The sequence below is a fragment of the Melospiza georgiana genome, chromosome 18, assembly GCF_028018845.1.
Source record: "Melospiza georgiana isolate bMelGeo1 chromosome 18, bMelGeo1.pri, whole genome shotgun sequence".
Classification (NCBI taxonomy): Eukaryota; Metazoa; Chordata; class Aves; order Passeriformes; family Passerellidae; genus Melospiza; species Melospiza georgiana.
In genome coordinates this window covers 11293374-11310252 of record NC_080447.1, presented here as the reverse complement: position 1 = coordinate 11310252, position 16879 = coordinate 11293374, and the positions used below count along the sequence as shown (strand labels likewise).

The window sequence follows — 16879 nt, the reverse complement described above, 5'->3', positions numbered from 1 at the left end:
CTTTGACATCAGGGAAGTAGGAAAAAGCTTCAAAGGCATAACTGAGCCTGCTGAAATTCAAGAGTATATGGCTTCTGACCAAACTCACTGGCAGGATCATAATTTAACAGCCAGAAACTGGCAAGTAACACTCCCAGTCCTTTTCATGTCTGCAGCATAAGATCCCTGCCCTCTACATGGATGCTCACAGGAATACAGGAGCTGCTGGTACAACCACAGGGTCTTCTGTCTCTGCCTCCTCACAGGGCAGCACCACCCAGGCTGTGCACTGGGATGAGCAAAGCCCCTGCTGAACAGGGCTGGCTCCCCACCCTGTGTAGCCCTGAGAGAGCTGCCCCAGCACCTCCTCTGAGCACAGAGCTGTGTCTGATTGCCCTGGAGTGCTCAAGTCCTTTACCTTTTCCCGCTGGATGTCATTCTTGATCTGGGATATCTTGATCTTCATGGCATCCAGCTCCTCATCAGGTACCAGTGGGATGTTGGGCACTGCCTCAGACTCATCCACCATTTGGAAACTGAGGTCAGTGAGAGGGATGTACCACTTGCAGTCATACTGTTGGCTTTTTCTGAAAGGCAGGAGGTCCAAACCTTTTACTGCTACTGGTGTTTGGCAACACCCAGTCCTTCCCACAAGCTCTCCCCTGCTATAGTGCAGAAGATGCAGATACTGGCCCAACTTCACTGTGATTCCCATATGGAAAAACTCTGGCAACAGGCTGCTCTTCAGCAAGACAGCCTAGCAGGGCCAGTAGCTGCTACAGAACATTTTTAAAAAGGCAACTCATTTTGTTATCTAGTTCTTTCATCCTAAGGACCACATCCATCTCCTGCAGACAATTTTGGTCCTGCGTGCTCTCTCTTTGAAGCCTGTGGTGTGGCAAAGTTCTAAAGCTGTGCCACACCTGTGACTTGGTGGCCCCCTGGGATCTGAACCTGAGTCTCTCATGACCTGGCTGGGGCAGATGAGCCAATGCATATAAACCTCTGTGTAATCCAACCAGGGGAGAGAAGCTACAGCTCACAGCTGCCATTCTCCAGGGATTTCACCAGGATAAGCAGCACTTTTTAAGTGTTTCATGCCATTTATTCCCTCTTCACCTGTGCTGTCAGGAATATCCACTCTTGGAAATGTCCCACTCCTTTGAAGGTTCATTCCTCACAAGCACGTGCTTTGAAAAGGGCAGGCATAATTTTTTGCTTGAGGAGGGCAAGAAGATAAGAGATATCTCCCCAAGAACATTTACCAAATGAAGAGAAGCCCTGTTTGAGGCAAGTGCATTGGTAATGGTTCCTCTCCCCTCACATGTGAAAATTGTCAGCAAAATTGCTTTAATAACTGCACTTTGGGCTTTGCACATAGTCTGTTTACTGCACCTTTGCCATTTTTCTGTAAAACTGTTAACAGGCTGTAGCTGCAAAGCCAAAATTAACAACCCTAGTCATAAAAAAACAGTGAAGAATGTCACCTATTAAAAGAAAGGCCAAGCAGAAAAATGATTTACATTTGTCCAGAATACCAGCAGCTACAACATCTCCTGCTCTCCTTGGCAGGCTCAGGGCAGGGATGGGAGGAATTACCTTTCCTGAGGGGTCAGGACTTAGGATCTCATACAGTAAACATTCCTATCTTGCTGATCATTTCTTATCTAACTGCTTCTTGTGCATGTTGGTTACCCAGGCCTGGGGTATCCATACACAACTAACACTACAGGCTAAGCCCAGGGTTCTGTTGCAGCCGAGGTGCAAAGCATGAAGTCCAAAAGGGAACTCTCACCCTCCAATCTGCTTCTTGAGCTTGGCACACAGGAAGAGGTCAGTGAAAAGAAAGACATGGCGTAGCTTGCGAGCCCCTTCCACCAGCTCCACCATGAAACTGTCCTTCAGCAGCTGCCGGTGCTGGGGAAAAACAGGAGAAATGTTCCAGTGCAATACCAGCCCCAAATAATGTTCCAGTGCAATACCAGCCCCAAATAATGTTCCAGTGCAATACCAGCCCCAAATAATGTTCCAGTGCAATAGCAGCTCCAAATAACGTTCCAGTGTAAGAGCAGCTCCAAACAATGTTCCAGTGCAATACCAGCTCCAAATCTGGCACTGGGGCAACACAGCCCTTAAACTCCACTCCTACCAGAGCAAATTCAGTACATTTGTCTAATTCAGGAAAATGAAAAAGCCTCTGAAATACTCCTTGCTGTTGACTCTGCCCCCTGCTGCAGCCCTCTCTGCAAAGGCAGAAGGAGCCATGCATCTTCCCCCAGCCTGGTGCTGGGTCAGACCTCGGGCTTCTCTCCATCACCCGCTCCCGAGCCCAAGTGCAGTTTGCTGTGGGTCATGCCCAGCCCAGAGGCCCCGAATCGCTGCCAGGGGATGGTCCCCTCCCGAGCCAGCAGAGAGCAGCACACACCGCTTCTCCCAGAGCCACCTCCCTCAGCCACCTCCCAGCCTCTGCAGCAGCTTCAGCCATCCCAGCAGGGACAGCAAAGCTCCCCTCGGCCCCTTCTCCCCCATTCACAGATCGACTTTGTCAGCATTAACAGCTGAACGCCATGGCTGCTTCTTCATTACAAGGGCTGTTAAGGGATAATTCCTGGACATGTGTATCTGGCAAACTTCTCCGGAGTCTCTTATCAGCCTGTGCTTTAAAAGGACCATCTGGATGTACCCTCACCACGTGCCTATTGGAATTTCCTTTATATATCATATAAAGTTTCCCCAAACCTAGAAGATGCAAAGGAGCTGCACAACTCTGATGCCTTTAATCCTGCTTCTAGTTCCAGAGAGTTTAACAGCCTCCAAAGAAGGGGCACACATTGGTAGGCAGAACATTGCTTTCCTAACTCCCTTATGGGGAAAGGGTGGGACAGATGACTCCATAGGAAAAAGCCCAAAAGGCTGGAATGCTGGCATGCAGACAGGTGGCTGTGTGCTCCTTCCAGTGACCACCACAGGAGTTTCATGCCCTGCTCTGTGCTCAGGTCCTCCCATGTGCTGTCAGGATCAGCAGGACTCAGTGAACACCTGGAACAGATACCTACCACTGATTTTCAAGCAGAAGTCAGGGCATTCAGCTCTGGGCAGGTTTTGTTTCCAGCAATATGTGTAACTGTCAGTGCTGCCTCACTTCACAGCCAGTACAAGCAGGAACCATCAGCCTCCCCACACGTGCTAAGGTGTGCTAAGGAACTCTGCCCTGACCTGTACTTCCTTTGCTGTTCCAGCCAAGAGGATGCTCCTCTGCCATCCCTGACATATCAGACATCCCACATCTGCCTGGCCAGCGCTGTGGCTGGAGACAGGAGAGTTCTGCCAACCCTGTCCAGGGCTCACCAGCACCTCCCCAGCTGCCTCACTGCCAGTCTTGCCCAGCCCCAGGCTCAGGACCCCCACACTGACACACACACAGAAGGGTTTCCAGGGGCAGCACCACGAGAGCAGCTTCCCTGGGCAAGGTCAGCACACCCTGACCACAAGTGGCGCCTCCATTTCTCAGGTGATGCCCCTGGGCTCTGTTTGTTCCATGATTTAACAAACCCTGAACGTGTTCCCTGCCAGGGGTGTGGGAGTGCAAACCCCCACACTGCCTCTCCTCCTGCCTACCACTCTTCCCATCTTGGCTTTCCAAAATTAAAACAAACCACATCAGTCCTGAGCCTAGCAGGCATCATGGCAAGGAACACATGACAACATGACAAAGAAATGCCCTTGCAGACATAATTTTTTTTTTGCACAGTCTGTCCCACAGCACCCTACACTTCCTGATAGGGACTAGGAGCTGCATTTTCCTGTCTGCAGCTACAAGAGCACCACAGCTACCTGCAAAAGCACATGGAGCAGTGTCAGCAGCTCATCTTGGTGCTGCCTTCCATTAACAAAGATCCAGGGGATCCGTGAGCACAGCAGCAAAAGCTGCACCTCTCCCAGAGCTGCAGGAAGCAAGGCTGCTCCCTGGCAGAGTGCTGCACCATCCCTGGGCAGGACTCTGGGGAGATCTGGCATCCAGCAGTGATTCAGCTCACAAAGGCCTGTACATATGTCAGTGTTTGTTTTTAGGTGGGTGTGATCATCCTGGCTTCTTCTCAGTGTTTTTGAGAGAACTCCTGCCTGCACTCCTGCCTTTGCTGCTGATGGGCACTTGAGCACGCCTTCCCCTCCTGCCTGGGAGAGCAAGCACCAGACAGGAAACTAGAAACACTGAGCTTTGAAAATAAATAAACAAACAGGAGGAGGTATGTTGTCAGTAGCACAAGAACACTCTCCACTCCTGCAAAGAATTTCATTTGGGAGCAATAATAATAAGCAGGGAAAGATTTTCTGAGCAAGCCAAACCTCTGATCTCAGGTTTCTAGATCTGATGCATATTAATTACACTGCAAATCAGCTCAGCTCCTCTGGAGCAATGAGAATAGCTGCTTGCTGCCAGCTCAACCTCTGCTCATTGTTCGTAGGTGTAAAGATGTTCTCACAGCTTACTCATCTCTGCTCCCCAGCAGGAGGTGGCACTGTCCTTTCCCTGCCTGGCACTGACAGGGCACAGTCCTGGCCTGACCCTCTGGCTGCCCCTGCCAGGCACTGGCAGTGTGTGAGATGAGCCAGGGCCCAGCCCAGCACCCTGCTGAGAGCACATCTCCCCAAAACCCCAGCAGAGAGCTCAGCCAGCCCAGGCCAAATGACCCAACAACCTTCTCATTGCCATCTGGGGCTGAGGTGGCACTGGGTTTATTTGGGTTAGCACTCCTGGCAACCCAATCCTATCACTGACATAGACACAGTGCAACCCTGAGGCAGCAAAAAGTCCCACAAGGAGAGCTGGGTGGAACAGGACAAGCCTGTGCTTCCTAAGCTTGGCTGGAACAGAAGGAAAGAGGTGAAAGAGATTTATTCCAGTCAGTCAGAGAGAAACGTGGAGCTTCCCAGAACCCTTCATTCTTCTGATCTCCTTGCTCATGGCAGCTAGTTGGGAAGGTGTCCCTCCTGCAAGCAGCAGGGGTGAACTGCCAGAAGAGCAAACAAGCATCTGGGGAGGAGAGTACAGGAGAAAACATTTGTGGGTCAAGTCAGGAAATGTCTCCTCACTACCAGCTCTTCTTGGAAAAGAGAACTTTCATTAGGGCTGGGTAAAACAGGCATGCCCCAGGCTGCTCAGCATCCGTGGAGCTGAGGAGGGGCACTTCCAGCAAAGGGGCACATCCTTTGCTGCACATGAGTCATCTTGTGGGAGGTTCAGCAGGTCAGAGGGAAACAATAAAAGGATTTCCCAATGCTTCCCAGATCCAAACCCCACAGTGTGGGAGCAAAGGGCACCTTCCTGGCCCTCCTGACATGAGTCAGCCCATCCTCTCCCAGCCTGGGGGAGCCAGCAGCCCCCTCAGACAGGCCTTGTGCCACTCAGAGGCCTGTGCCACTTCAGCTCTGCAGTTTGGAACCAAGACTTTGGTCAACTCCTCCCACCCAGCTATTCCTTTGGTGGCTCCTGTTAAATGGGGTCTCCTGAGACACAAGGGGTTTTGGATGGTGAGCCTGCTGTACTGATATATAATACTCATGTAGGAAACCATCACTCTACCCAGAGTTACTCTGTTAAAGTAACCAAAGGTGCTAAAGATTTCCTGAAATACTCTGAAATAGCACTGACTACAGAAACACCAAATAAACATCCAAGAGAACATAAGATTAGGGTGATAGGGTGACAGTGGCAGGAAAGTGGCAAGTGACCCCCTGTCTTCCACAGACAGCCCCCAGGTCTGGTCTGGCAGGTGTCCAGCACAGGAGCTCAGCTCAGCTTCAGAAAGATGTTCCAGGAAGTGTGGGAGAAAAGTCTTGATAACAGAGTGAATTAGGATCATCTTCAATCTCTCACACCAGGTCTGTGCTGTTAACTTCAGTGGCTCTTGCAAAGCTCCTGTACTGGTGCAATACAAGTTCCACATCTCTTTTCCGGGCCCTGCTTTTCTTTGCATGTTTTCATCTGCTTCTTCTCCCACCCACCTCAGTGCTCTGAACAAAAGAGCTCTCCCTGTACCTTTCCCAGAGCTTGGTTATCCTCTTTGGATTGCTTTTGCTGTCCTCCTCCTCCTCTTACCTCTGTCACTGAGCATCTTCCCCTCCTCTGCCAGCAAGCTCACGACTACCTGTGTGCTCATCTATTCATCCTACAGTGTTTTTGTGCTGTTTGCATATGATAAATCCTGCTGCTGTCACACACTGATTAACTCCAGGAAGTGTGGCCAGCTTGTCTGAGGCACATGACAAAAAGTGGAATTAAAAAACCTACTCAAGCAGCCCCACAGCTGCACAAAAGGCCATCTCCCCACTTGTGTGCTGAGGAAGGAGCTCATCCCATGTGCTGACAGCAGAGGCCTGCAGCGTGCGTGGGTGAGAGCCCCAGGAAGGGCTGGGACGTGTGTGAGGCACAGGGAGGAGGGGAAAACCAGGAGATGGGTATTGGCACATGTCAGTGAGGAAGAGGTGGTTTGGCTTTCTGCAGAGCGTAGGAAGAAAATGATTCCTCGTGTGTCTAAGTGTGTTGCAAGACCAGCACTGCAAAAATAAAAGGGATGCTCTGCCTAGGGAGTTAAACTGGCTGCTCTTTGAGCATTTTAATGGCCTCTTTCTTCTTCCCAAAGCTCCTGTCACCAGGAGCTCTCTGGCTCCAGCTGTAAGACAGAGTGTGAAGCAGCCAAGATAATTTCTGAGTGCTTTACTGCCAAAATCTGCCCAAGGCCCCCAGGAGCAGTGGGCACCAGCCCCACGCTGTGCATGGCTGTGTCTCAGCTTCACTTCCAGCTTTTCAAGGGCTTCAGTTTGCACTTCTGCTCCCTTGCACATGTCCTTTGTGCTTTCCCTTCTCTGGCACACTTGGTCCTCTCAAAGTCAAGCAGAAGCCTACGGCAATGCTAGCCAGTCCCCCAAATGCAGTTTAAAACCAGATTTAGAAACAGCAAAGCAGCTTGCCAAGCAGCCTCTCCTCTCCAGGGCAAGGACAAAGGTGTACAGTAGCACAAGCAGATCTGTGATGTGATCTACTGGGCTTGTTCCCAAAAAAAGCTGTCAGCTCCCCTGGGTCTGGACCAGTGCTGATGAGAGCAGACACGAAGCCACTCAGCCAGCAGTGACCCAAAACTCCAGGCCCCTTTCCTCTGTGCTGCTGTGGGATCACACAAACACCAGTGTGAACACTTCAGAGAGGGTGGGAGAGCATGGCCAAGGCAGAGTGGCAGCCACCATACTCAGGCTGGTCTGAACTGCCCTGGAACAACACCCTGCAAAGAGCACGAGAGAAGCAGCAGTCAAGGAAGGGACCACCACCTCTCAAGTGAACTCTGCAATTTTTTGCTGTTTCATTAATTCCTGCTTTGCACAAATGAATTAGCTGGAAACACCAGCCTTGACCTCTGGCAGGCACCACAAGCACTACAGTCATTTGCATCTGGGCCTAGCTGAAAAAACCCAAGATGCAATACCTAGAGCTGCTCTGTTAATAAGACTAGAGAAGGTTATTACTGCCCTCCTTCTGCATGTAACAGTGGCACTTCCTTCATCCCAATGCATTTGTTTTCCTTCTCCCCCAAGGCACCATCCCCAGCAGAACCTTAACCTCATTCCTTGTTTAAACCAAGACAACAGTGGTGCAGAAGGATCAGCAGTGACAAGAAGATGCCTCTTCCATGCCCCCAAGGGCTGGATGACTCCACCACTCACAAGGCACAAAGCACAGGGCCACTTAGATTCCCTCCCCCTCCATGCATTTGCTTGGTTATTTGGAGGGTTAGCAAAGTGGATATCTGTAGATAATTCACAAAAAACCTCTAAAAAAGGTAAAACAATGAAAGTAGAAAGATGGGATGAAAATAAGGGAGCAGGAGAATGTGGTGGATCAAGCTGAATGGAAACAGACCCCAAAGTCAAGAGATGCCCCCTGGCTCCCCTGTGTTGCCAGGCTGGGGCTGAGGCTCTGCTGGCTCCTCTGTACTCTGGCCCTCAGCAAATATGCCATACTCAGCAAGGACCAAACTGTCTGTTCACAGGCTCCCTGCACCAATCTTGCCTCCCCTGCTGCAGCTCTTTCTGGCCCTCTGGGGAGGGATTTTACTCCCTTTGTTCCCATCTCTTTGCACTACCAGAAACACTCATCCAGCCCAGCAAATCAAACCACAGGACAGAAACCTCCCAGTTCCTATGCATAAGTCTAGATCAGAACAAAGCCTCTGGAGCCCAGCAGAACTGGGGGGGCTGGAGTGCAGGATGGACACCTGGCAGCACACAGGGAGCCCAGCAGGCAGGGCAGGCTGAGTCAGTGCTCCCAAAGCAGGGAATCACCTCTGCAGAACACAACAACACTGTGCTGATGAGCCTGTCCTCTCTCCTGACCTGCACTCCCCTCCTTAGCAGCCTGTCACTAGGGAGATTAACAACTGGCTGCTTTTCCCCAGTTCAAAGCAATCCTGAAAAAAAGAGCTGGAGCAAGAGGCTGGCAAAGGAGATTTGATTCCTCCCCACAATACACTCAAAAGGAAAAAATATTCCACATAAAAGGCAAGGACTGTGAAAAAAGATAACTGAGATCAGCACCTAAGCAATACATGAGAGGAAAAGGCTATTTTACCCTCCTTCCTTTCCACCAAGGAAACTTCAATGGGAGGAAGACAAATAATGAAAAAAGCCATCAAAGCAAGCTGGTGATTCATTAAAATAAAAAATGCATTATGCATTGAGAGCAGTCAATTAGGAGATGCAATCCACACACTGTCCTGTCACCCCGGGGGAAGCACCAGCAAGGCGAGTGGGAGGAAAGGATAAGTAGAAAAGGAAAGATTTACAGGCATAAACAAAACCCAGTTATGACCCCAAGCTGAGCAGCTTGTAGGAAGGAACAGCCATCACTAACCCACACAGAGTAGCTGGGAGCAGATTTGTGTTTCTGCATTACTACATGGAGAGTGAGCATACCTACTCTCAGGACACAAAGGGTTCAGCTGGGGCACTACTGCTTTGATAGAAGTGGGATATTGAATAAAGAAAATATTCATGGTCAGATTCCCAGAGTGGAAGGCAAGTCCTTTTCTTCCCTGGGCTCAGGAAAAGCTGTGTGCAGCAAGGAAGGGCACAAAGGCTTCCCATTCCCTAAGCCCTCTCCTCTGCTATGTCCTCTCCCTCCCTCCCCACATCACACCTGGAGTCACTGCGGGAACGGTGCGAGTGTGACCAGGCCTGCTGAGCCCGTGCCTCCCCTCCTGCTTTCTGAGATCTGACAAATACTGCTCCAAAAAGGCATCAGCAGGATCATCCTCCTGAGCCCCCTCCTCTGCCTGGCTCTGGCTCCTCATTAGGATTCTGCATGACACCTTTCAAAGGCTGCATCCCTCACGGAGATGCTGACAGACACCAGAGAACACAAACTGCTCCCTCCCCTGCGAGGGGCACTCCAGCCTGTGCTTTCTGCTATGACTCAATCAGCAGCCACTTTAACGAGGCCATCCCCTCTCACTGAGGCACTGGTGACTGATGGCTCAGCTTCTGCCTCAGCCTCCAATTGCTCAGCCCCTCCTCTTCTTCTCTCAGCTGGAAGTGTCCTCACTTGACAAAATGAGACAATGAGCAAGACTTGCAGGACAAAGTGCACCGAATTCCCAGAACTGCAGCTTACAGCAAACCTTTTGTCAGCTGAAAATCAGTTTAACAGCTAAAAGCAAGCATTTTTAAATGTCAGGATTTGGGAATAAATCATGAAGGTTCATGGTATCTTAACAATCTCCTGGGCTTTGTAAGAGATGTTTTTGTACAGGGTAATTTGGGTCACTGCTGATCAGCCCATGTCTGGAATGCTGCCACAGCTCTTCTTGCACCTTTACTATCTGAGCTGCTCCTCTCTGTGTCCAATCTCCCACATCCTTCCCTCTCTCAACCCTTCTGCCAGTCCTGGCCTTTCTTTACAAGGAGGGGCTGAACCCCATTTTAATGGACTTACAAGGCAGCTGAATCAATCACTGAGGAATGCAGACTCCACCACAGAGAAGCTCCATGGTCTCCCTGCACAACACTGCATGCAGGTGAAGGATCTGCACATCTCAGACCCTTCTGGGTGCAGTGCAGCTCCTTACAGAGCTCCAAAGGGTTATATTACACTCCCAGGAGTCAATCATCTCTCTGGCATTCCCAACCCATTCCATTTGTTTTGCTTTCCAGTCATATTTACAACACTCTCCTTTAGAATAAAGATGCAGAAAATTAATTTTATGGTGAAAATTAAGATGCTGGAAAACAGCTTTTCCTAATCTTTCATGACTTCTGATGTTCCCTCATCTTTTTCTCCTTCTAGGCTTCCCATTTGGTTTCAGTCTGCAGGTAAGACACAAATCCATTTAGTGCATGGCAATGTGCATCACAGGAATTACGTATAACAAATGATTATAACAATGCTAAAGACAAAACTCTGATCACACTTCTCCTCTTGGTTTCCAAACTGTTTTCTGAACAGAAAACAGAGGGAGCTGTACCACATCCTTTAGAGAACAAGGACATTGGATAAACTGTATCTTAGCAACAAACAGCTTAAGAGCAGAACTTCCTAGTCAGCTCTACAGAAAAGACATAACCGGTATTTAGAAACTGAGAAAATAACAAGACAGGAAGACTCACCTCCCCTTTCTTTACAGTCATGGATTGCCTGCGAGGAGTGATCTCCTCGTTGATGCTGGAGAGGAAGTTCTGTGAGATCCTCAGAGCATCCTGCAGCAGGGGATGGTCAGGGTGGCTCACAGGGGTGTGCTTGAGCAAATCCTGACAGAACACAAACAGAACACAGTCACAGGCAGCACTGGAGGGCAGGAGAGCCTGAGCACCCCTAATCAGAGCTGTAGGACAAGATGCTCCAGCTTCTTCATGCAGATGAGAGCATGGCTTTATCTCTAGATAAAGATAAAAATACCCTGCACTTCTTGGTGACATCACTGCAAAGATAGCAGCATCCTACCCATAGACTCCATCTCCTTGGTGTAAAGGGAAAAGGCTCTTATGCAGCTCAACAGGTTTATTTTTGCAGTCCTTCAGCTCCATGGAAAATGTGAAGGTCAAAGAAAATAGGAGAGGGGTCTAAAGTTTGAAAACTCCCCTTCAGACACTTACATGCAGGACAAGTGTGCTGCGGGTCACCCGATCCACTGGCTTGTACAGCAGAGCTGTGGAAACAATGCAGCAGGAATGTCAGGAACAGTGAGTGTGGAAGCTCCTTCTAGCATGGGGTGTCTCCTACTCATGTGCACAAACACAAGCACTGTGGAACCTGATCTTGACAAGGCTCTCTAAATGCCCCCATAAACCCATCACTGCTGGGGTTGCATTTGTGCAGATGTTCTCTTAAAACCCCAACAGCCCAGTGGCTGGGCTGGCTTTGCACAAAGGCACTGAGGAGGTTTGAAGCCAGGAGGCACCTCCCCATGCAGGCAGCCTACTTAGCAAAAGGGACCTGACTTCTCAGGCAGAGCCAGCAGACCCCATAACCCTCCAGCATTAGAAAAGAAAAAGGGAGGGTGGAGGTTTTGGCAACAGCCTCCACACAGTGCTGACAGACCAGTCTCCTCTCCACGGATCACTCACTTTCCAAGGAATTTTTCGTCGTCTGATCTTTAGATTCCTTTGTGCTTCTGGCCTTTAGATTCTGAAAGAACAAGAAAAGCCATGTAGCAGATGGTCAATCACCTTGAAATATCACATGGGAACACAACAGCCTATCTGCTCCTCCAGGGGAAGGCCTAGGTGTGAAAGGAGGAGAGCCCTATCACAGTTCAAGTCAGTGATGGAAAAATGCACTTTCCTTCTAGGTAAATCCACCAGTGTCATGTCACAGGCACCCACACATCTCAAACATGAAGCAATGTTCTTAGGAGCACCTGTCAATAGACATGCAGCAAAGCAGGGAACCACCTACAGCAATGGGGATGGGGGAGTTTTTAAATCACCTGCAGAAAAAAGACATCCATAAGCACACAGCCACTGTCCAGCACCAATAAATAAAGTACAGCACTGGCATTCAATAGCCTCAGGTTACACTTCTGACTCCTGTACTCAGAGCTGGGTGACCTTGACACATCAGATCTTCCACAGCAGCACAGGAACACTGTCTGTGACTCTGCTCTTTGCCATGGGCCATGCCATGCATGAATGTGTCAGCTCCAAAATCCTCACCAGGACACAAATGCAGAAGTACCATCATTCCAAACACAGTAGATACTGATATGATTCAGAATTGTTTGTCAGAAACAGCAAAACCGAGAGATCATATTTTACCTCTCTCTCAAGTCTCAAGGGACATGTGATATAGAATGTACTCAAGAGTTTTCTCAGAGCACTAAACACCCCTGGTACTGCTCAGCTCTGATGATTTATCTGATTGTTTTTATATGAAATTCATGATTTCTTGGCAACTGAATTCTTCAAGAAATAATCACTGCAATATAAAGAGTCACAGAGACCATGCACTGCAGGGAAAGCTGATGGTCTGGGAAGCCTAAAAATTATTCAAAATGCTTTGAGACAGGTACTTCTCTGTCAGGGAGGAAATCAGAGCAGGCCAAAGAATAGTATTATAGATTTATGGTTGACACACTTGCCTTTTTCATGAGAGAATTACCCTCTGCTCTCCATGCCAGTGAAGCCTGCAATCCCACTGACAGCCACTGTGCAAGCCATTGAGGATGGCTTTTATACCACAGCCAGAATCATCATTAGCAGAGAAACATCTGAGAAACTCACAGGGAGCTTTCCCTTCTGGAAATGCATGAAGGGGGCACAGAGCTGGAGAAGTTCAAAGCAAAGCCAGTTTCTAGCAGATTCCCTGGGTGGGACAGCACACAAAGGCTGTGTCTGTGACCAGCCCAGGGCACAGTTCAGTGTAAGGAGCCGAGCTGAGTCTGTGGGAGCTCACAACTCCTCCAAAGCCAGGGCTGCAGAGGTACTTGGAGAATAGACAGGAGTGACATGGCATGGTATTAGTCAGAGGCAGACAGCTCGTGTGTCTGAGCACCGTGACATTACCTCAGAGATTTCAGCAAACTGAGCATTGGCTTGGCAGCATTTCTCTGCTGTCTCCATGGCAACCTCATAGTTATCCACAAAGGCCCGGTACACTCCCAGCTGGCTGGCCTACAGGAAGCAAAACAAAATGGAATAAATGCTGGGGAAAAAGGCAGTTTGGGATGGTCACTGTTGGTATCCAGTGACCAGGTCATGTTTTTTTCACACCAAACAACTGCAGGGAATGCTGAGCAGGCCCAGAAGGACATCTCTGACCTCTCAACTTTGTCCAACCAGCACTGCACCCAGTTCCACTCTCTGCTGAACAAGTTTACTTGTGAAGGATGTGAAAGCCTATGAGAGTGACACATCCTTATTTCTGACATCTATTTTTCCCTTCTAAACTGCCAGATTAGTATCTATTAATATTGCAGCTCATTGATGTAACTGGAGCTGCTGGCTTTTTGCCACAGCATATGAATCAGGGAGGAATGATTCAGCCCAACAGCACAAATGTGACCCCAGTAAGCTACTTGTTGGCCTTTGCATGGTGGATATACTAAATCAAACCCAGATAGCACCCATATCTGCCTTAGTGAGCATTATTATAAGGGCAGCAGAGTGCTGGAAATGCAGAAGAGAGCACAATCTGTTTGGATGGCAGTGACTGGGGCAATAGGTGACAGAAAATGGCACTTTTTCCAGCAGAAGGAATATGGAATTGGTCCAGAAGAGGATGGAACAGGCCCCAGAGTGCAGTAGTAAGTCATTATTATCACAGAGTCTTAGCACTGATCCCGTTTGCTGACTTAGGAACTTCAGCCACATTCATGCCAGAGAACACAAGATCCAGCCTGGGGAATCCCTGGGCAGGCTCCAAGCTTGTCTGGAGAGCAGAGCTGGCTCTGTGCTGCCAGGCTGGGCTGGGCACACCTCGGCAGCCTGAGGGCAGCAGCCAAGGGTGCAGCAAGGGGACACTGCCAGGGCTGCCCTCACCTCAGCACTGCTGCAGCACACGTGCAAGGGGCAGAGCAGGAACCTCCCCACTGCTCCTTCCCTCTCCTGCTCTCTCCCATAACCACTGTGCTCCCCACGCTGTGGAGCTTTGTGCCAGACGTGATGGAAGAGAAAAAGCCACTCCCAGGACAACATTCCCTGCACAAACCCAGTTAACAGGGCTGAGAAAAGTGAGCTATTTCCTAGGTAACATTTTACTGAAAGACTAGAAACCAACCTCAACCCTTACACAAAATTACACACTTATGAGTGAAGCTGAAGAAAACTGTGCTCACTTATACCAGGGATGACCCCAGCAGCATGGAGAGAATGACATCTGGTTTTGCCACTGAGGCTCCATCCTGTGAAGAAGCTGCTGTCAGAATTACTGACCATTTTGAGGGCTTATGCCATTCAGATTTGGATTATGCCAGCTAACATGGCAGAGCTTTAAAGTTTCTCCATTCCCATGCAGCTCTTTCATTTCCTGCTACTCCTGAACAGTCTTTCTAAGCTTTCATTTTCCTCCTCTGAATGTGTCATCACAAAGACAACTTGTTCATTAAAAACTGAACTTCCAATGAAAGCAATAATGCTCATACACCGTTTTCATGCTGATTAATTTTTTTTCAATTAAAAAGAACTCACTGAAAATGAAACAAGAGTTGGTAGAAATGATTGGCTTTTGGACATTTTTTTGTTTTTGAGGCTTATCAGTGAGGATGTTTGCTAAATATGTCTTCACTTCTAAAAAGAGCTCTAAAGCGTTTCCTTTCTCGCTATAAAAAAATATGCACAATTTATTCTCCAAAAATGAGGAGCGTATTTCACTCCCACACGCCTGGCATCTTTTCTTTTTCTCAACAGGAAAAGGTGTAATAACAGTCAATTTGATGTTGCAAATAGATCATGCTTTGTGCCAGAACACACAGAATTCTGAAACTCTTTGCATCCACTATCTGTAACTCCAATCTACTGTGCTGTTTTTTGCGTGAGTACAGAAAATTCATGTCCCCAGGGACATCTGGATATTTCAGTGTTTATCATCAGCCTGCATGACATGACCACGAGTAAACAGTCTGCTGCACAAGATTTGATGTACATCCAGTGGAGATGCCTTATAAAGCCTGATGTTCTTGCTGTCTCTCTCATCTAGTTGCTTCCCAGTGCCTGCCAAGAATTATTAGCTTTATCTCATCCAGCAATTCCCACCACTCCTGTACCAAACCACCCGAAACTAACACTGCCATGCCAGCTCCAAGCCTCCTGCACTAGGGCAATTTGTTCCTTTGTTTCCAATGCTAATCCAACAAAATCATCTAATTCTGTCACAAATGCAGAAAAATCAGGGGAACATAAAAGCAGAGGAAGGGTTGAACTCCTGCACCCAAGATCAGCCAGCAACACGAAATGGCCTGAAACAAAAGTCTGAGTAGGTGTGCAGTGAGTAGAGGGCTGCTGGACAGCCCTGCCAAGGAATATGTTCAGGTCTTCTCCAGTTAGTGCTGTTCCCATTGCTGCACCACAATTCCAGGGCAGCTTGTGAGGCTGCCACTTCCAGCAGCTTTCTGTGTCTGCTTCAGCACCCAGCAGCAGCTGGGTTTGTCCTCTCAAACCAGCTGCTCAAATTGCATACCATGAACTATTCACCAAGGCACCAACTTGACCCCTCCTGGCTAAAACACGCTGGCAGTGAAAAGCAGATTCCTGCATTTTCATCTTGAGCTGCTGGCATGTACAGAAAGCATCATCCTCCAGGCCAGCTCCCCCTGCTCCACAGGGGATGGGGCTGATGCTGGGCTACACAGCTGCTAACAATTGATGGACCCTGGCAAAGCACACTCCCCAGCCAATAAACCCCTCACTGGAATGTCACTCCTACCCTGAGAACCAGAAGCACCTCAGGAATGCAGAGCTTCTTTTCTTTTCTAAAAAGGAAAAAACAGCTCCTTTAATCCTTTGCTCTCTGCACATGCTAGGGGAGAGGCTAAAGGGGCCGAAAAAACCTCCTAGAATGCAAACAATTTGTCATCTGGCTCAGAAACTCAGCAATTTTAATTCAGCCTCAGGAATATGCTGTATATGTCTTTGTCCTTTTCTGCACTCAGAGAATTTTGTTGAGGTTGCTTGGAGGATTCTCAGCTGCAGGTTCACTGCATCAGCACAACAGCAAGGGGAGCAGAAAGGCCAGGACGGTGGCAGAGAAGCAAAGCCAATGGTGATGGCCATAAATCAGCACCAGGCAGAGCAAAGCACCAGAGAGGGAGGGAAGGATGACTGGGGGAGTTCCACAGCAATGAGGAATGCTTTACTACTGGTGTTGAGAAGTTCACTTGGTAATACTGCCACTGTCCCATCTCCAGCTAAAGGAAATGCTTTTTGCACTCTGCAGAAACCCTGTAGATTCAACATTTATGTGAAATTGTAATTATTTTACCACCACAGCTTGCTGCAGTCTTTAATTAAAGACAATGAAAGAGCCACTTTTGCTGTAGGGCCTCCACTGCAGTGGCAAAGTGAGGAGGTGAGAAACCTCTCATCTACTCCAGCCACAGATCCCTTTGGTCTCTGCAGGCACCAGAGGGAACCCCCAGCTCCTGGGAGATGGGTGAGGGGTCCCAGCACCTCTGGGGATGGCAGCTGACTCACCAGCTTTTGGAAGAGGTCCCCAACACGCTGCTGGTGACTCCACTGCTGCACTCGGGGGAAGAGCCCATCATAGAACTCCTTGTGGATCTCATAGAGCTCAGGCACTTTGAAGAATATTGTCTCAATCTGCTGACTGGTCAGCACGGGCTGCGACGTGGTGGCAGCAGCTTTCAAAGGCTTCATAGGCTGAAATGAGGAAAGAAATAAATAATTGTCATGCAAACTA

General features: G+C 48.9%; 1 protein-coding gene across 1 annotated transcript in view; it reads right to left on the bottom strand.

Annotated features, from left to right (window-relative positions):
• The window catches only part of BCR (BCR activator of RhoGEF and GTPase), a 100095-nt gene that overhangs the window by 23745 nt on the left and 59471 nt on the right, over nt 1-16879 (bottom strand). Inside the window, exons 4-10 of the mRNA XM_058036674.1 lie at nt 16654-16839; nt 13030-13137; nt 11593-11653; nt 11122-11174; nt 10636-10776; nt 1775-1896; nt 398-566 (exon numbers count right to left, since the gene is read on the bottom strand). Coding sequence (XP_057892657.1) covers nt 398-566; nt 1775-1896; nt 10636-10776; nt 11122-11174; nt 11593-11653; nt 13030-13137; nt 16654-16839 — 840 coding nt within the window. The remainder of the gene's footprint in view (nt 1-397; nt 567-1774; nt 1897-10635; nt 10777-11121; nt 11175-11592; nt 11654-13029; nt 13138-16653; nt 16840-16879) is intronic.